Genomic DNA, 21,587 nt, shown 5'->3' on the forward strand with positions numbered 1-21,587 from the left:
ATGGTAAATGGACTTGCATTTATATAGCGCTTTAATAGTCTTCCGACCACTCAAAGTGCTTTACACTACATGTCAGCATTCACCCATTCACACACACACATTCATACACTGATGGCAGAGGCTGCTAAGGTGCCAACTTTGCCCATCAGGATCTAATCTAAACACTCATTCACACACCGATGGCTATGCCTTCGGGAGCAATTTAGGGTTAATTGTCTTGCTCAAGGACACATCGGCATGTGACTGGAGCAGCCGGGGATCAAACCACCGACCTTCCGATTGGTGGACGACCCGCTCTACCCTCTGAGCCACAGCCGCCCCAACTAATCATAATACTGTATGATTTATGATCAAATTGACATAATGTTCTATTACACAGACTTGTGACGGTTATGGAAAGTTAAAGTTACATCTCTTCTCGAGCCTCCAGCTCTGCGAATACTTCACTCAGAGCAGCTGTCAATCATGACCTCACACCCCCTTTTTATAGCATCGAATAACTACTTAAAACCAAACTTATCAGAAAAATTAACAATTGAACATACATCAGTATGGTAAGAACTACCTAAAATGACAGAAATCAAAATGTATTTGACGTGTACCATGTGCCATCCGCTAACATGGAGGGAGCGGGATTCATGACCTATACTGCAGCCAGCCACCAGGGGGCGATATAGATGTTTTGGCTTCTCTTTTGGGGAGCTGTTATGTCTTCCATCTTTATATTCAGTCTATGATTTATACCTAGCAAAAGTTTTTGTACTTATTCCAAATGGCCACGCTCGGAGCCTGCCGTCATAACCTCTTCCTGGCTGCATCACACTGCCTCCCTGATCTCTTTCCCAAGAATTCAGCCAAATTAAACGACGATTGGGAGGACGACATCATTTTTGTCTGAGCTTTCCAAAACCGTTACAAATCTCTGATTCCTGCAGCCACTAGAGGGCTTTGTCAATGGAGCGTTGACATATGTCATTTTGGGGCGTTTGTGGATACGAACTGAAACAAGCTTGTTTTTCTGGAAAGGTCTCAGATTGTCTTGTTTATGAAAGCAATTGCCGCCAATAAGGAGGCTTCAGACTTGTTAGACAATCTGACAGGCACTTTGTTTTACAGTTTTAAGTATACTGAAGCCTCTGGGGAGTGACAGTGGAGGCAACGGTTACAAGGACTGCAGTATATAAGGAAACAGGCCATACCAAATTGTAGAGTAAAAAAATCCAGTACAAGTACAGATCATGCCATGAATATTTAAAAATGGTTTGTCATGTTTATTTTTCCTCACCGCTCAACTAAAGATACAGCATGTTGCATACTAAACTTTAAAATACATGTAACTAATCTGCCAGACGTCAAATTCATAGTACACTTTCCACTCTGCAATGCTCCCACCAGAGTTAGAAATCCCAATCGGGCTGATCTCACAAAGGAGCCATTCACACTGATTTGTGCACGCTCACACACACAGACCAACACACACACACACACACACACACACACACACACACATACACAGCTTTCAGTCAGTCTTAACTTTTACCGAACTTGAACTCCCCCAAAAACCCTGTGGTGACCGCATAAAAAGTACTTCTCAGGTTACAAACTCGCCCGAAATAGGCCATAAGTACATAGTACTGCTATCTGGTGACGTAGATTATAGTTTAGACTGGTTACACACACTTGAACGTGCAAAAAACACGCACGTATACACACATGGGTTGTGATGAATTCAGTACCACGCTTTAGGGAAAAAAGAGAGTATTGTAAAAAAATAACAACAACATGCAAATTCATTTAAATTTATGCACGAGCATTTCGGAATACTAAAAACCAACACAACAAACCAACACCAAACCAACACCAAACCAACACAGACCTATAGTACGTCAAACTTCCAAAGAAAGTACTCAGGAAAAACCTTCTAGAAGCAACCAGTTGGTGAATAAGCCACTGGAAGCGATAGTCGTCATCCAATGATGACTCATAGCTGTATACAATTCCAATACATAAAAAAAAGGTATCCCGCAAGGACCCTTTAAACCCCTAATTTTTACATTGAGAATTATCATTATTCTGGGCTGCTACTTCTTAAAATATGGGACAAGATCTGAAATGAGCCACAGGCCTGTTTCTAGTGGGTTCCCGCATGAAATAAGTAATAATATGCTTTCAAGAGTGGAAGAACTTCTGTCCCTTCCTGGAAAAGGAAAAAAAAAAACTTGAAGGGACGTCCTCCAAGTGCAGTAGTTTTTGGAATAGCTAATCTGTGTACAGGAAACAGGCGCTAAGACTTCTGGCGCTAGTGGGCTGAGCAATCAAAACAATCTCTCCATGTTCTGATTGAGGAGGATGGGACCTACGCCAGACTCTTCAACACACTTCATCAACGGAGAGAGAGGAAAGGGGGGTGAATAGAGAGGGAAGGAACAATCGTAAGAGATAGAGAGAATGATGAGTGGATGAGGTGAAGATGGATAGCAGGAGAGGGAATGAGGGATGGAAAGAGTGAGAGAAAAGATATATATATTCTTCTTCACTAGCTCCTACTCTCTTTTATTGCTTTCCACTCTTTCTCCTCCTCTTCTTCTCTCCCTCCACTCTTTCTCTTATCTACGCTCCTTTTTTCCCCTCCTTTCCCTCGTGCGTCCTTGCTTTCCTCTTCTCCCCTCCTCCATCTGTGTTATGAGTAGGAGTTGGGGAGAAAGTACGTGGGATTTTCCCACAGCTCGCCATGACCAGACCCTCCTCCTCCTCCTCCTCCTCCCTCCTCTCCCTCTCTGTCTCATGTCAGAGGGGAGTCTTGAGGAAAACCACCCATATTCCACCACCGAGACTTCTGGATGTTTGCTGGAACTTTTTGATGCTCGTTGTTCCATAGACATCAACTGTGTGCTGCCACGGCAACAGAGTAATTACAACAAGGTTACGGGACAAAAATATCTCTCTGCCTTTGAGTTCGCTCCTATTAAACATTTAATGTGAGAAATCCTACTAATGAAACTCCTACAATAGTTTCCACAAGAGGACACAGATGTTTTTGAAACTGTAGGAAGGATTCTGTATGTACTTCTTCTCAGGGTCATAAAAGCTCAGCTCCGTGGTAAACTCTATCTACCATTCATGTACTGCCCCTTATCCAGGTCCACCATGGTTATTGAATCCCTTTAATGTACATTGCAGATGCTGCACCGTTTCACCTGTCATACTCTGTCTTACCCTGGCTGCCTGCGTCTGAAATCACTACATCCCCAATATGTGTACTGTCGTTCAACATGCTTTTGTGTGAATGAACAGTAGAATGTATCTTTTTGAACACACTGAGCAGTGATTTACGTCCTGAGAGCCTGCTTGCCGGTTGGAGACGAGTAACCATGGTAACCCCGTGCCAACCTCATGTGACCAAAACAACGATTTGTGAGAATCAAAGTCTTAATTTATAATATATATTACGCCAAGCAAAGCAAAATCTTATACTCACACTTAAATTGAAGCGTAATTGATGTTACAGAGCTGTCCGTCAACACCTGCTATGAACGTTGTCGTCACTACCGTGTTGCATTTTGGGATATTTAGTGGCCAGCGTTGCATACTGTAATATTTCACCAGGAATAGTATGCAATTCACGTTCTATTAGTTTCATACTAAGGTTTCGGACATACTAAAAAATATCACATACTGTTTTTAGTGTACTAAATAGCATGTTAGTGTGGGATTTTGGACGCAACCCCTCACTTGTGAAGAAATCCAAGAACTGTATAAGGGCTGGGAGCAAGTTGCTACCCCATTAAAAAGGATTTCCACCATTATCTCCATTATTTTCTGAAGACAACCGTCTGAGATGTGGAGGTGGACCCACCTACTTGGTCTCGCACCATCCCTACATCCTACTAACCTGACCCTGTCAGACGGTTCATTTCACGGAACCATCTGAGAAGCCGTCGTTGGAAACTGTTTGCACTTTCAAAAAGGACTTGGCAGGTGATTGGATGAACCATCTGTCAATCAAACCAACAGAAACAAAATAACTAATCTCGTGTGATCCTGTGACATTGCGAGAATCAAGCTGCCGTGCAAGGTAAACATCTACATCATCTGCAAAAAGCAGAGATACAATCCTGAGATGACCAAAGTGGACACTCTCTATTCCTCAGTTTTGCCGAAAGATCTTGCCCTATTAAAAAAAAAGGAATTGGTGACAAGGGACCACTTCGGTGAAGCACAATGCCCACTGAGGACGTGCTTATTGCCTAGAATATGAACACAGCACTCACTACCAGATTCGGTGTAGTTATGGCCGCGACACCACATATTCTTACAGTACCCCCCCACAAGTCACCCCAAAGAACACCATCATGAGCCATCCACAGCAATACATGTGTGGCCAAGGATCCATACAGGACGCTTGCATCATCTCCAACATAAAGATTTCCGAAGGCTCAGCAGCGTGATACTCCGATAACTGGAGCACAACCTTCAGCCTCTCAGAGCAAATTCCATCCGCTCCTGGCGCCTCGCCTCTGCAGTGCTTTTAACGTTTATTAGTGACCTCTGCCAGAAAGATGGGCAAGGCTTCCACCGAGTCCTGCGTCTCCTTTACAAAGTGCACGTCGGTCAGGTTTAGAAGTTGCTCAAAGCGTTTCCTCCCACTCAAGGTCAGCAGCTCCTGACCTCCTGAGCTGACCATCAAATACATAACATTGCAAGATAGATAAATATGATTTTCTCTCGTAAAACTTGGTTGAGAGAAAAAAATAAAAAACGCACTTAACCAAACAGTGTTGTGCGTGCATTGAGAACGACATGGTGTTTTTATCCATGTACATGTTGACACAGCGGCCTGTGTCTCTTAGTGCAGCAGGTTCTGTGTGCGTGTCTGTACCTGTTTGTGAAGGTGTATACAGTATGAGTGTGATTTACCTCTGCAGCCTGCGTCTCCTGATGCAACAGCGTCAGCCCCGTCAGGTCTTCCAGGAATGAGTGGGAAGAATTAAAAACTTTGGACAGGAAGTTGAAACCTTCCCTCTCATAGCTTTCCAGGACCTGGACAAAAAACACACGGAAAAAAGAACAATCTTATGTGATTTAACAGGAAAAGCATAAGAGTAACAATTAGGGCTTCCAAAGTTAACGTGATAATAACATGTCAACGCAAATTTCTTTTAACGTCACTAATTTCTTTAAGGCATTAACGTAACTTGCGATTTTTAGGTTGTAGCGGGCTCAGAAACTCTATCTATCATGTGAAACTAGAAAACCTAAGAAATTGATGTCATACTAGCTTGTCGTGAAGGAGGTTAAATATCGCTCCAAACTTACGCTAAATTAAATCTTGGTGAAGAAAAACTGGCACGGGTCCCTTGACCTCTGACCTCAAGATATGTGAATGAAAATGGGTTCTATGGGTACCCACAAGTTTCCCATTTACAGACATGCCCACTTTATGATAATCACATGCAGTTTTGGGGCAAGTCATTGTCAAGTCAGCACACTGACACACTGACAGCTGTTGTTGCCTGTTGGGCTGCAGTTTGCCATGTTATGATTTGAGCATATGTTTTATGCTAAATGCAGTACCTGTGAGGGTTTCTGGACAATATTTGTCATTGTTTTGTGTTGTTAATTGATTTCCAATAATAAATATATACATATATTTGCATAAAGCAGCATATTTGCCCACTCCCATGTTGATAAGAATATTAAATACAGGACAAATCTCCCTTTAAGGTACATTTTGAACAGATAAAAAAATTTGTGATTAATTTGCGATTAATCACAATTAACAATGGACAATCATGCGATTAATCTTGATTAAATATTTTAATAGATTGGCAGCCCTAGTAACAATGCATCCATTCTAACTGAAACATTTCCACTACAGGCAATTATTATACTCTATTAGTCCAAGGTGCATATTGAGTACCATATTTTGGAGCCTGTATGTTTTACACTTCTGCTCTCTATTTAAATCAATGTGTAAACAACAGTTGACCAGCATTAACACCACTTTTGTAATGATTTGGAACCAACAGAGTACTTGACAAAATTGACAAAAACAGAGAAAAAGAAGTACCTGTGTTTTGTGTGTGTTACTGAGGTGACTACCTATAAATGCTATACATTAACACTACAGCAAGTTATAGACTTTGATGGAGGATGGTTGAAAGATGTAGAAGTAATTTCCCTTGAAAGGTCTGATTCAAGTCACAAGGGTAGAAAAGGTAAGCTTACATAAATGTACTTCTTCACCTTTCACTGCACTTTCAAGTAAAACATTACAGACATTTCTGAAAGTTACATGCCTGCTTAAAATCATTTTTTGAGTCTGATGTGTACACTTTGTGGAGGTCTGAGTCATGCTAATGCATCACGACTTGTCCACTTAAATCCAAAACATTACGAGATGGCAAAGAGCACCTTTCTCTCAAAAGCAGATGATAATAATCTTTTAATGGTTTAAAATAAAAAATGCACCCTTGTCGCTCTGGTCCATTTAGGCCCAACCTGTTAAACACCACATTTCAGCACCTCTGCAATCCCGCTGGCATGTTTACCTTGATCTCCCACCAGTACTGACTTCAAATACACACACCTCCTTTCCAAAACACACCACACACACAGATATCCTCTGCCCTCTCGACTACCTTCCTAAGCTTGGCCGAGCCTTTCATGGACGCCCACAGACCCTCCTCTGCAGGTGTAGGGTTACCTCTACCTCAGACATCAACACAATGTGTGCACCAGTGTCTGTGTGAGTGTGTGTGTGTTCGCAGACTGACCTGGCGTCTAGTCTTGGAGCCAGACACACCACACACAATACACACTGACGTGTCCCTCGTTCATCTTTTCAACCTCTCTTTTCTTTCCTTCCTCCTCTTTTATTTCTTTGATTCTCCACTTCCATCCACGGGATCCGTTACATGAGACGCTAACGGCTGAAACCCACTTTGTTGAAATATAGATGCTCATGACACAGAAAGCAACTTGATAACTGTGATGATGATCTTGTGATAAAGTTAATAAAGTCACTCAAAGCAACACACAGTTACACACACACTTACATCCTTCACTGATGTCTAGGGGTGGGGGAAAGAATTGATACAGCAAAGTATTGCGATATTTTGCGTGACAATATTGTATCGATACACAGACGTCAAGTATCAATCTATTTTTATATAAACTATTAAACTCTTAACAATCCAATACTATGCTGTCTTTCAGAGGTTGTAGTGGACTCAGCTTTAAAGCTAGAGTGAAGATACTGGTATCATGTGAAACTAGAAAAACCTAAATCCATTGCTACCAACCAGGTCATGTTAGCCTGTCAGGAAGAACGCTAAATAACGCTCCAATCTTACGCTAAATTTTGGCGAAGAAAAACTGGCATGGCCATTTTTAAAGGGGTCCCTTGAACTCTGACCTCAATATATGTGAATGAAAACTCTCAGATGAACAGAGTGAAAACTGTATCTTATGAGATAAATCAGATGTTGACAAACTGCATAATTTACAGTTGAAAAAAGGGAATAAATCGTAATATATCTTATCACAATATGGCAAAATGTTTAAAACCGCAGTAAGATCGTAACGTGACTTAAGTATCGTGATAATATATCGTATCGTGGGGCTTCAGGGGATTCTCACCTCTACTTATGTCCATATAAATAGTAGACAAAATGATGATCAATGACTTCTACAGTATCCAGTCCCATGGCACAGTTTTGGAAGTTTCAGATTTAAAAAAAAAATAAGCTTTAAAAGACAGGAACTCACCGACTCAAATCAGACAGGGTTGTGAATTATGACCATAAAGTGTACCTACATCTGTATGTATTTAAAGATCCTCAATTTTTTACAAAATTAAGTGCTTGGCACTTTTACTTTCTTGTACAGTTGATGCAGCTTGATAAAGAACAGAAATAATTTATAGAACAATTTTCTAAAGAGGGTTAGAAAACTGTGCTGTGCCAAAAGCATTGTGGGAAATATGCAATAAAAACATGAACATAATGAAGACGCAGCAGAACGGAAGGGACTTGAAACGTTTACTAGATTTTGCGGTGTTAATCAGGCGCTGATGGGTTACAGTAGTGATTGCGGGCTGTTGACAGATAGCACCAATTAAGCCGAGTTACAAACACACGGAACGTCGTCAACATCTGGATTAGATGGTGTGCTACACATCTGTATACACACATGCACATGTGCACTTGTCCTAAAGCTTCCTGTCTCGTGGAGCCACATAAACGTCTACCCTCTGGCTTTATTTGACAGTGATGATGAATTCTTTTTGAAGTTGTTTGTGGATCTATGCTAACTGAAAGCATCACACACTATAGGATGTGTATGTGCGTGCTTGCATGCGTGCAGCGTCCTTAAACAGATCAAACATACATCGGGTGGTCCCGGTGGCTCAGAGGGGCTTTAACTTAAGTTGTAAACATGAAGAACACATTTTTAAAAGTATATAGACGCGTTGCACTGACACACAATTAAATTATGTGACTGTCGGTGCAAATCAGTGACTGCTGTGTAACGATCAATGAAATGCTTAGATGTTGGTCAGTGGTTTTGCCATGATGCCCTACAGTTACTGAACACTATGAGTAAACACTTCCTTGTGACTCAACGGCTTTGACTTCCCGTGTTATGATGCATGGTCAACACGTCAGGTTAGACACTTAGCTTAAAAAATCCATACTGACTCATGGAGTAACCACTTACGGTATTCTGGAGAACCGCCACACTTTACAGGAAGCACAGCTCATAAAGTATGTGTAGTTAATGCTCTGTGGTTGCTGTACAACACACACGTGTCTACAGTATATACGTAAAAACAGCACATAGTGAAATAACCTATAGAGTTATTTATTGTAAAATTAGTTATGACATTAGTTATGCAGAGATTGCACCTAGTGTGGAAGTGATTGCTGGTATAAAAACATCAGAAAATATTGTCCACAGCCCAAGAAAAGCTCTTTAAATCGCTTGTTTCGTCCGACTAGGAGTCTCAAATCCAAAGACATTTAATTTGTTCATCTTTTGGATGATCCTGAGATCTGATTTTATGAACCGCATATTTGATTTGGCATAGGTTTTACGCCGGATGCCCTTCCTGATGCAACCCCCCCCCGTTTCAACTTTAGAGTGTATAATTTAGATGAATTAGAGGGCCAATAAACTTATTTTAATACCACTTTACTTGTACAAACTTAAGAGCAGGCATAATTATAAGCCATTGTTTCAGTGTAGTGCTACAAATCCTGTGTATTTTAGTTTATTTGAAAGGTTTGAATCTTTGGCAAGGGTTTTCACATCCTAATTCCTTAATAGCATAGGTGCTGGATACAAAATTTACGACGGAGTATTAAGGCCACACTGAGGAAAAAAAAATCGGAGATTTTGAGAAAAAAGGTCGTAATATTAGGAGAAAAAAGTCATAACTTTACGAAAAATAAGTAATTTCCTCCTCAAAACTGGCAATTTCCCCCAGGTCCGTGTGGTTCTTTCTTTGGAATAAACGCAGTTTCTTGCACAATATTTTCTGATACTTATGATAATGTGGTGCTGATGTGCCAAAAGATGAAGTATTTCATTATTTGTGAAACTTATACTAAAGTATAACTTCACAAGATGCTCCACGTTCCTCATTTTTACACAGGCGGCAAGCTGCTCTTTTTCCCCTCTAAAATAACACGTAAAATCACTACTTTATAATATTATAACTTTATTCTCAATAATACTACAACCTTTTTTCTTTGTAAACATCTGACTTAATATACATAATATTACAACTTTTTTTCTCGTAAACCTACGACTTTATTCTCGGAATATTAGGACTTTATTCTCAAAATGTCAGATTTATGTTTTATTTTCCCTCAAGGTGGCCCTAATAATCAGCGTAAAAATTAAACCAAACTACAATAGAAGGTTTTAATCTTTATTATCTGTGATATGTGGACATTTTATTTCAAGTATAAGTATTGTAGCGACTTCAGGAAACTAAAAGCCGCTGAGAGACTGAGGTCAAGCCCGGTTCGCTTGTCCGACGCGAACAAAATGATACACTGAGATTAAAAAAATACGTTGAACAAAATCCTGTTAAATGAAATTGATCAACTTATCATAATGTGCACAAACTCAGAACAATCAACAGCAATGAAAAGAAAAAAAGCGGTCAACAAAAAATACGGAGACCCACTCGACCTCTCTTCCTCCTGGCACCAGGTGAACAGCTGATTATATTAACTATGAGAGCCGCCCATATCCATGTGACCCAAATCTCCCAAATCATCACGATCACATGATCAAAAACACACTAACGAATACCAACACCAAAAAATATAAACCATCATAACCCAAATTAACATTACTACAAACATGACTTCTTTCTGAAATCGTTCATGCCTCCTACAAGTATAAAGCAGCTCTAGTTATTAAAGGTACCTCAGCAGAGTAAACACTGATCTGTCTTAGTGACCAGTTCAGGGTCTTTTCAACACTTTGCACTAGAAAAGTAAAATATGTTTTTACTTATTAATAGTGTGAGCGTACTTATAGTGTTAGTACAAGTAGTTGTAGTAAGAGGTGTCTGGCAAGGTTTAAGACAAAGCCACGTCAGCTGAGATTTGGTGTGTAGTTTTATTGGCTTGCAGTGTTGAGAGTTAGGAAACACACATACACACACACACGTACACACACGTACACACACGTACACACACACTCACGCACTCACACACTCACACACTCACACACTCACACACACACAGAGAGTAAAAAGCCCCAACTCTACAGGAACTGCTCCAGCCCAGACAGGGGCTGAATTGTTTTGTTTCCATAGTGACCTGGCAGCACACAGCTGACTGCGGCAGGGATACACACAGACAGACACACACACAGAAGACAAAGACAGACACACACACACATGTTACAGTGAACGGACTGATGGATGGACAGAGGGACACACAAAAGGGAGGGGAGATATGGGGGGACAGGAAGGGAGAGAGAGAGAGAGGGTAAGACCGAGGAGAGGGAAAAGAGGGGAGGTGAAATGGGAGTGGGCTGGTTAGAAAAGAAAAAGAGTGAAAGGCAGATAAGCAAATGCAAAACAGAGAGGGAAAATGTGTGTGGGTGGGACTAACAGAATCAAAACATATTCACCAATTTCACTACATGACCTTTATCCCTGCCTCGGCAGAGGATCGTCTTTCCCAACTCATGTTGTTCATTGTTCCCGACTACACGGGCTTTACCCCCCAAATCCCTATCAAACCTTATGAACCCTCCGCACAGACCGAATAATCTCATCAGTCACACGGACAGAAACATGACACCTTAAGATGGAGGGGAACTTTATACTTGCAGAAGCAGCGTAGGTGGAGAAAAACTTTAAACTTTTAGAGTACAAGCAAGCCAGCTCCCTCCCTCTCTCCCCCGCCCCTCCTCTGCCTCTCCTTCTGTGTCTCTCTGGCTCTGTCTTCACATGAAAGTGATAGATCTGGGGCTTTATGACCTCTTTATAGACACAAAGACTGCATTGAGATCAGGGGAGAAAGAGAGAGAGAACCAGCCCTCCACTCATCACAACACCCTTTCTTCAGCCCTGCACTTCCTCTCACTACCCCCCTCTTTTTTTACTTTCTCCCTCTCTAACTACTGCCCCCCTCCTGGTTTTACACTAATGTACACCAGCCAATCCCATCACTGGACGCCGCTAACCACAGGGCCACCTGGGGCAGTGATTGGCCAGTTGGCTGTGGACCAATGAGACACGAAGGCAATTTCTCCCACCCCGCTTGGCTGATTTGGGATATGTGGACCCTTCAACAACCCATCTTTACGTGCACACACACACACACACACACACATACATACTGCAGTGGTGGGAGCTAATTCCACTCATACGACAGTCACTGACATCAATGAGCAACTGCTGCCTGATTGTTACCATATGGTTTTACCAGCTTTTCCCTGCACGTGTGTGTTCGTGCGTGTGTGTGTGTGTAGTATTCCTCAAGGAGCGACATTTCAACACAGCTATAGTGACTTAACGATGTGGAAATGGGAGAGATGGGAATCCCCTGATTTCTGCTAAGGCTGCAATTTGTGTTTCAAAACAGTGTTGTTACATAGAAACAGAATCTAATCTGATAAGTAATTCAGAACGGGTTTATCTGCGTCTACGTGTCAATCTTTCTGTCCAAACACTGTCTTGTTAGCAAACTGGATTTGAAAAGACATGATTTGAACTATTCAGTGACAATACATGCTATACTTACAACGGGTGAGCAGGCAGTGCATTTGTCAAAGGCCAGGCTCGCAGGCAGGACGTTGTCGAACCTTGAAAGAAAGCCTCGGATCTGTGGGAGAGAAATCAACACGTCAAAAACTGACATGAAACAGAGGAGTCAGATAGCACAGCGGCAATCCTTTCAAAACCATATTCATATCATATCATAAACACTTAAATGATGTGAACACAGAGAAGGTCTCTAAACCATAAAGAAATGAAAACACAAGATACCTCAGGAGAAAAATTTGGAAAGAAAGTATTCAGTTTGTTAGAATAAAGTACCCTTGGTACCTTTATTCTTCGTAAGCAAAAGTAAATGCAATAGTAGTAAACATTAAAGCTGGGGCTTGAAAAATGTGGAGGCAGTTTGACTTTTTATGTTTTCCACATTTTAAAATCAGGCCGAGAGCGCCCTCTGGTGCCACAGAGGCCGCAGCCTTTTTTCATTGAAACATTTTCATCACATCTCTCACTGCTGAAAGCTTTCACTCCTATTTATGGCTGCAATAATTATGGCTAATTACCTTGATTACTGTCTAAAGAGCCCCCTCCACACACACACACACACACACATACGTACGTCAACAACTCTTTAATGACACATGTTGAAACCCCACTCGTCATCACTATATTCCTTTCATTGCTTACCTCCTCCTCTCTTATACCCACATCCTCTTGTTTCTTTTTTTTGTAATAAAAGCTTCACCCATTATGTTTTCTGATGACGCACGCAGACCGCGGCACGAAATGACTTCCTGACTGTAATTATCGGGTGGTGAAGAACTGACAAATATTTCGAACATTTGTGAAAAAGTAGTGCGTGATGCCGAGCAAGTGAGTGAGCAGGGGTGGAAATAAAAAAGCTCTCAGGTCTTGAATGGGATATTTGGGTGCAAACCTTGTGACATCTTCATGCACCCCTATTTCAATTACTCTTCACAGGGTCAAATGTGCACCGGCACCAGGCTCTGTGGTGACCTCAGGCTATCGGGGTTAAGATGTACGTCTCTAACTCTGTGACTGATAATCAAATTGAATGTGGTAAAATGCTTCACCTCGCAAGACATTTTAATTTAATCAAACAGCTTTAAGCCGGAGGCTCATTTCATTTCTTCTTGTATTTTATATCTTCCCATCTAGGTGCTGATTATCTCCACTTAAATGGAGCAGTCAAGGAAGTACAAAGAGAGGAGTAAAAAGGCACGCAGGGATTGAAAGATTAACTGCAGTACAAATATAACATATAATGTGAGAAGACAATTGGCTGCACAAACATGTCCAGTGGATGAATTAACAAACGGAGTCAGGTGAGTCAGACCAATGGGTGAGCGTGGGCAGGGCAAGTGAGACGGACTTGAACAGACCATTAGCTCTTCATAAAACTGCACGCAACTGCATATGTTCACATTTTCATGTTGTATTTTCATTATGTTGTTACTCTGTACACACAACATCTATTGCACATCTGTCCATCATGGAAGAGGGATCCCTCCTCTGTTTCTTACATTTTTTTCCCTGTTAAAAGTTTTTTTTGGGGAGAGTTTGTCCTTATCTGATGAGAGGGTTGCACTGTAAAGGACAGAAGGTGTCGTATCCTGTACAGATTGTAAAGCCCCCTGAGGCAAATTTGTGATTTTGGGCTATACAGATAAAATTGACTTGACACAGCCTTTATAGACAGTATGTATTGAGTAAAGGATTCCAAGTATGCATGTTTTTATGAATAAATAAAATGTGTTTCTGGCTAGTGTCTGCTGTTTACGGTAATTATTCAGACAGCCATTGGCAGTAGCTATCATTTTTTACAGTGTATAATAATAATAATACATGAAAAATGAATAACAGTTGTTGAGGCGCTGAATGTCAGAAATGCAAGAAGGCAAAATCAGTAACTTCTTTATAGAGTCTACTGCCGCCTTACTGATTTAGAGCACTGGAATAAAGACCTGTTATTGTCGTTGTTGTAGCCTGAGCATCTGACAAGGAGCATTTACAGCTTTCAAAGAAGTATACTGTATATGTGTGTGTTTGTCGACACCTGGAAGATGCTCAATGTGCTCCCGAAATAATATTCTTCACACACGTCATTACAATCTTTATCTATAATTCTGTCAACCTGATTTTCCATATTGTAATTTTGATATTATGGTTTACTCTGTATAACACGGATATTGCATGTCTGCCTGTCCTGCTGCCATTTTTTACCCACTAAGGGTTTTTTGGGGGGAGTTTTTCCTTATCCAAATTGAGGGTCTAAGGATAGAGGGTGTTGTAATTTGACTTGTGTTAGGGACATGTATACTGTTTTATCAGCTGTTCTTGACAGGCTCTTTTTGACATAAAATAACAGCACAATGTAGATTATTTGTTCTGGTTTGGGCTCAGACACTAATTTATCCCTAAAATAAGCATAGAGCATGTCTTTTTGCAGATGGTCAAGGAAAACATTGCTTTGAGAGTTTTAGGCTTGGAGCTTGAAAAGTTTTAAGACTACACAACAAATGTCAGAGTCAAAGGTTGAAGGTGGTGACATCTATACAAGAAAAAGGGTAACAGCTCCTGTATTGGCACTTAAATACGATATCATGTAGTTTCTGTAAAGCACCACAAGCTGTCACTGTAGCAACACGGAAAAGACAGCCTGCTGCTCCAAACTACTCATCTGCAGTGTGTTTGTGTTGGCAGTAGATAGCTGGAGGGACACACGTTCCAGGCTGGACACACAAACACACACACACACACACATGCAAGCATTTACACCCTCATGCATATTATCTACCCTGCATTTTTCTCCGGTCATAATTAACGTATTCCCTCCCCTCGTCTTCACCCTCTCTCTCTCTCTCTCTCTCTACACAAACACACACACACACACGAAAACCCATTTGCATGCCACTTTTCTCTGGATTATTTGGTTGAAATACCACGAGCAGCGGAGGTGTCAAGCAAATGGCAGAAATCCAGATTCTCAGGGTGATGAATACTGATGATGATGCAAATGGAGGTGGGGAGATACTTGAGTATGTGACAACAGTCAGTAAACTAAAGGGCACAGCTCTGATAGCTGCAGATACTCTTCTTCTATTTGGTGTATGCAGAGAAGCATTCTTGGAAAAATATTCATTTAAATACAGGCTTTTTCAAACTAAGATTGTACTAATTGTTTTTAGTAGGACTGCCCTGCAGGTATTGGTCAAATAAGAAAATTATTTTTTTAATATTATGATTTTTTGTCACACGTCTCTGACCTCATATTCACACTTATGTTTGGACATATTTTTTCCATCAAAACAACTAATAGATTAGTGAAAGAAATCCACTGACTATTAGAAATGTGCAGAGTTAATTTACTTTTAAAAGATTCACTAAATGTATAAATCTAATCTCATCCAAAAGACAGACCATAGAAAAGTGGCCACACAAGGACACACATTCAAACAAGCACAGGTACACACACACACAAAGCACACACACGCGAATGAAGTTCTCTTTCTTCCTTCAGGAAGTATTAGCTTGTCAACTCGCTGACTATCACTATGCATCATGTTTATGTATTGGGCTCCAACGTTCCCCCAGTAAAGAGCTGAATGACCCAGTGCTTCCAGCTAATTCCGGTCTGACCTCAACTCCAGAGCTCGTCTGAAACTGAATTAATTTTGTTCTCCGCAACAGCAGCATTTCAACTCTAGTTACAGTCTGTTACGGTGAGCCACAGGGCTTTATCCTTGGCCCACTTCTACTTTTGCACATCCTGATTCATGAAAAAAGACAGAATAAGATTCATTCCAATAGATAATAAACATAAAAATGCATAGCTGCATTGCATATTTTAAAATGTCTTCCACTCACAGTTAATGGGATTCATGTTTCTGGTCAGACAATGCAAAGAGCTCTATCTTCTCCTAACTGTGAAGGTTTTAGGGTACGTGGAGTCTCTTCATTAAGAATCTTGTCCGTTTGCGTCTGATTTTTCAATTTAAACACATCGAGTGACCATTAAAATGACAAAAATAGGAACCCCTGTGCATTGTAATGTACTACCAAACAACAGTTGTGAAATTAATATTACATTTGTGAATCATTACTGTTGATAACACTGTCAGAAAGGTGTTGATTCTGCTAAAAGGATGCAGTACAAACACAGTCAAAGTACATTAGCATTGCACAGTCTAGTTCATCATATTAGGACGCTTAACCATCCCCTTTTATTAGACAACTTTTTAACACATCACATTTCTAACTTTAATTTGCCCTTTCAACTGGTATGTACGACAGCCAATCAGAATGTGGCACTGAGTGGGGTCACTGGGGGTCACTTAGGCTTGCTTTACTTTTGCTAATAACTCTGAAGTGTTAACTATGGATGGATTCAGAAAAATCAGGGACTTTGACCTCTGAACTCAGAAAACACACAAAAAAACAAAACAGATGGATGACGTCAACAGCTGGAACTTCAGATTCACTGCCAGCTGCTAATGCTAGGCTACTTGTAGACTGAAGCTGAACGATGCTAATGCTACAGATAAAGTGGGTATTTAGAACCTTTAATTACGTAAGAGTAGCAATATACCACACTAAAGTAAAACTAATGTAGGGGAGTAGAAGTATAAAGCCATATACTTTACTCACTAGTACAGTGCTTGTGTGAATGTAGTTCAATCATGTACTCATTGTAGATTTTACATTTTCAGTGGTGTTGTTCTGAGTACATATGGTATGGTACTGAGGTAATATTTCGCTACTCCTCAAATGAGGTAGACAAAATATTAGAAATACACTTCAATATAACACAGGCCAAATAATAAAGCATCACTGCTAAGTGCTGCATGTATTGCAGGGCTGTTATTACATTCTGTTTATTCGGTGTACACAATAACTGACCTTGCAGAGCGTAACTAAAACATAATGCATACATACAGTGCATACTGCACATGCCAGTCTTGGTGGAATGGAGCTTGTTTGTAATGCTTCATAAAGCTAGATATGTAACCAAGGCCGGAACATTCCTGCCTCCTTCACCAAGATCTGCTTGAATAGTTCATAGGCTTGGAATATGTACCTCTTAACCACTTGTTATCATATATATATATATATATATATATATATGTACGTATATACATACGTCATTGAGGGCTTCGCAATCTCAGGATGCACACTCTTGTGTGTTCCAATTATACACAAAGCAACAAGCAGCAGCTCTCAGGATTCCTCAGGAACCCTTTCAGTATCCATCAGAGATGCTAACCTTGTGGCTAATTAAAAATCTTCATTTAAACGTACCTGTTTTCTTGTATGCCGTGAAATGATGCCATTGCTTTATGCAGTCCTTTATCTATAACTATCTATGTTATTGTTTCAATAATTAATTTAATTTGTTATTATTAGCTAAATAGTGCATTGTAAACACACACATATACACTCAGTGGTCACTTTATTAGGTACACCAGTAAAATCTAATGCAATCCAATACAACAGCTCAGCTACCTGTATAGATTTTACCTTTACAAAGATAATAATGTTCAGATTGGATTGACACTGTCAGAGAGATATCTTCATAAATGTAGAATTTGTAGCAGATTGGTTGTGTTAGATTAGAGATGTTCCGATAAAATTGTTTCCTTCCCGATGCCGATTACGACACTTGAACTTTCGGTTTTGGCCAATACCAAGTACCGATCCGATGCCAGCGTGATAAAACAAATATCTAGTTATTATTATCATTATTTAACAGCTGTTTACTACTGAGCGCATATGGATGTAATACGATTACTATCTTTGTTGTATGGCCTGGCTTAGGTTAAACCCTTTAAAAACATAAACAAATGCATACAGAGAATGAATGCAATAGAACTGTCTTTTATTATTCAGTTTGCCAATTACAAAGAACATAAATTAACGATATCAAAATTATAAAATATTCCGGTTAAACAAGTTGATTTTTTCTGGGTTCATAAATTATGGTATCGGATCGGTGCATAGACTGGCGTACTCGCCGATACCCGATCCCAAATTTTGAGCAATATCGGACGCATTTCCGATACTGGTATCTGTATCGGAACAACTCTATATTAGATTGTATTAAATTGTATCGGTGTACCTAAAAAGTCACCTGGTATGTTCGGCACTATTTTGAAGATGCACTACATTACATTTACTCCCTGGATGCTATAACCTCATCAATAACACACAAACAGTATAATACATGTGAATGCATGAGAGCGAGTGTGAGCGTCTGACCTGATGTGGCACCAGACCCAGAGAGGTGGGAGGTTCATTCATTCTGTCGTCACTGCTGCTGGCGATTGCATAGCCTCTGAGGGTGGACAAAGAGAGGTAAGAGAAAATTATATACTTGACACTTTTTTCCTCATTTCTTTTGTACATGAATGAAAGCAGAACCTGTGCAACGTTGGCAACAGTTTTCCTGTGATGCCTTTTAAAACTTGTATTTAAATTTTGACTGAAAGAGAGAACAATGGCAGAAAATCTCCCTAAACATCCCACTACATTACACATTATATGACAGGTATGAACAGAACAAAATAATGTACGATGATGCATCTTATTATACAGAATCTACACGGAAAATGTAACGTCACAAAAAATCTAATCGCCTACACATTGAGAACTAAGAGATCCCATTTGCTTGAACATTAAAAAAAAAGTTTGACATTTTCTATGAGATCTGAGAGCTCCTGCTCGGCAGTAAATCTAACCAGGTTTAAAAGATTTGACTCTCCGTGGATAACAATAACGGAAATATCAAGTCTTACACTGAGCTCAGAGTGGTTTTGCAAAGTAAGTCTGTCAAACTGCTGCAACATTAATCCTTATGTGACAATTTCCTAAAGCCTGTGGTTGTTCATATGAACGTTGGTGTCAGGGCCTTTAAAAGGATAGAGAGATGGAGGAAAGGGGGTTAAAAAGAAAGGTATAAACACAGCTATGGAGTGAAAAACAAGGACACAGAGAGGGCAGATGCAAGAGAGGGAGATCTTGTTGTAGAGAAGGGAGTTACACAACCATAGAGGTACAGAGTGTACAGAAAAACTCTCCTTCTCTTCTTTGCTCTCTAAGCTTTTTATCCAGGATAGGCAGAGCAGCTCTGTAACGGCTTATAACATCTCAAAAAACACACAGAGAGAAAATGGCTGTCTTATCAGGCCCGGCATGTAACCACTTCAGTACGACTTTCACTGAAACAGGCACACACAATTACATTTCCACAAAGACACATCTGCGCACACTTAATAAGCGTGAAAACATCCCCATCAGTGAAATACACACATTTAAGAGTCGAAAATATCGAGCGAGCGCAGATTGCCGAGTGAACTTGAGAGCTGACTGAATCACAGTGTTCCAGCTTCTGAGGCATACAAGTAAGAGATGGATTATAAATTGCAACAAAGCTTCAGTGAACAAGAGTTTTGGGGCTCAAGTAAATTTGGGGAGCTGTGCAACAGCCAAATTAAGGATACTACCTGCAGTGTAGCAGGACCCCAGCTGCAGTGTTGCTCCATCTAAAAGCAAAAGTAAGGAGCCACAACCTCAAAGGCGCAATCTCCTTTAGTTTTAAGCCTGGTCGGAGGTACCAGCACAAAGCTCTGATGAGAGGACGTCATCCTACTGCTGATCAGGGCGGCTCACTAAGGCAGACGAGTGTCTGACCTGGCAGACCTCTACAAATGTTCTTTTATTGGATTCTGACGTGTTTTCGTTGGAAAATATCAAGATGACAAAGGCGTGACAGGAAATCTTTTGAGCTGGCATTTTCAGCACCGTGCTGAGTGAATGGTGTGCATCCTGGGTTTGCAACAGGAGAGCCTGAGGCAAGATGCGCAAGAGACGTGGACTTGATATGCTGCACAGGTAAACTCAAGCTGCTATCAGATAGAGGCGAGAACAACAGGTCAGAAGCAAGAGTATCTGCCGCTGTCAACCACAGAACATCAGGGTCAATCCTCACAGCAACAGGATGAGTCAGGCTGAGAGGCTCACCATAAACGATCAGCACTGCTTTTAGGGCTGGCAGATATGGCCATATAGGTAATTTCATATCTCGATATAGATATATATCACAATATAGCATAGTTTCTGGTAATTCAATTAACAAATATTCAATATGAAATTGTATTTTTGTATACTCCTGTGTAAATTAAATAGTTGAATAATGAAAAGTACTGAGTATTTTTTTTAATTTCATTAAGAACTTGATTCAATTGTGTATCACGATATGATTCACGATACGATACCATTGAAAGACGTTAAATTATCATATTGAATCATCGCCCAGCCCTAACTGTTTTCCTGATAACTTCATACTGTTTATTTTGTGCACAACATTAAATTTAACAACGGAACCGTTGATGTTGATGTTAAATAGGAGAAACTTCAATCAAAGTGCAACATTTACATTTATTCAATCAACCAAAAAGGGCATGATAAATTATGTTTCTGTGTATCCTTCAACTTTTATTTTGGATCTTTGTAAATCTTTTGTGAGCTATTGGACATAAGGCAGCACTTCTTTCATTTGTTTTAAACAGTCTATTATCCCTTTCTTACCTTTCCTTCTTTGTTAGTTGCTGAATCAAATCAAGTATGCAGTACAACTCAAGACTCCATACTATGAATGAATGGCCAGACCAGTTCTACTACTACTACTAATACCACTAACATAATTCCTAATAATTTGCCTGTGCTTACCCTTCGGTGTGCTGCAGAATCGACACCATCATCTCCACAGCCAGGGCTCCAGCGATCATAGCCAGGCCTGGTCTGCTCACTGTGCACTGCTGATCCAGAGTCCGATCCCTGGTTGACTGTTTAAGATAAGATAAGATAAGATATACTTTAATGTCCCACAGGGATATTTGTCTTGGGCTCCAAGCCACTACACCACACAACATACCAAAGTCACAATGTACATACACGCATAAAACATGGATCATACATACACTCATGCTTGAACGTGCTTAAATTCAGATGTTGAGTGTGAGACAGTAGTTCTTTAAAATAATAAAAAGTAATAAAAGACAGTGATTTCAAATACTAAAACCAGTAGAGTTCTTTAAACTAATGAAAGGTAATAATAGACAGTAGTTTTAAATACTAAAACCAGGATTAATCATACCAAATAATAAATAATCATATAATACTAGACCTACTTTTTTTACAACAAAAACAACAACACTAATATAAAGTAAACAATGGGCGATATACAATGAGAACAGCAATGACATCAGGTTTATTCCCCTAATCCTGAGAGAGATTTTTTTCTGAAAGAAGGAACGAAAAG

At 40.2% G+C, this 21,587-nt stretch overlaps 1 protein-coding gene across 2 annotated transcripts in view; it reads right to left on the bottom strand.

Moving 5' to 3' along the window:
* Window positions 1-21,587, bottom strand: part of atg7 (ATG7 autophagy related 7 homolog (S. cerevisiae)) — a 72,305-nt gene that overhangs the window by 27,264 nt on the left and 23,454 nt on the right. For both annotated transcript variants that reach the window (XM_037784056.1, XM_037784048.1), the window contains 4 exons: window positions 20,996-21,111; window positions 18,527-18,602; window positions 12,276-12,356; window positions 4,918-5,040 (listed from right to left, as the gene is read on the bottom strand). In XM_037784056.1, coding sequence (XP_037639984.1) covers window positions 4,918-5,040; window positions 12,276-12,356; window positions 18,527-18,602; window positions 20,996-21,111 — 396 coding nt within the window. The remainder of the gene's footprint in view (window positions 1-4,917; window positions 5,041-12,275; window positions 12,357-18,526; window positions 18,603-20,995; window positions 21,112-21,587) is intronic.

This window comes from Sebastes umbrosus, chromosome 1 (assembly GCF_015220745.1).
Source record: "Sebastes umbrosus isolate fSebUmb1 chromosome 1, fSebUmb1.pri, whole genome shotgun sequence".
NCBI lineage: Eukaryota > Metazoa > Chordata > Actinopteri > Perciformes > Sebastidae > Sebastes > Sebastes umbrosus.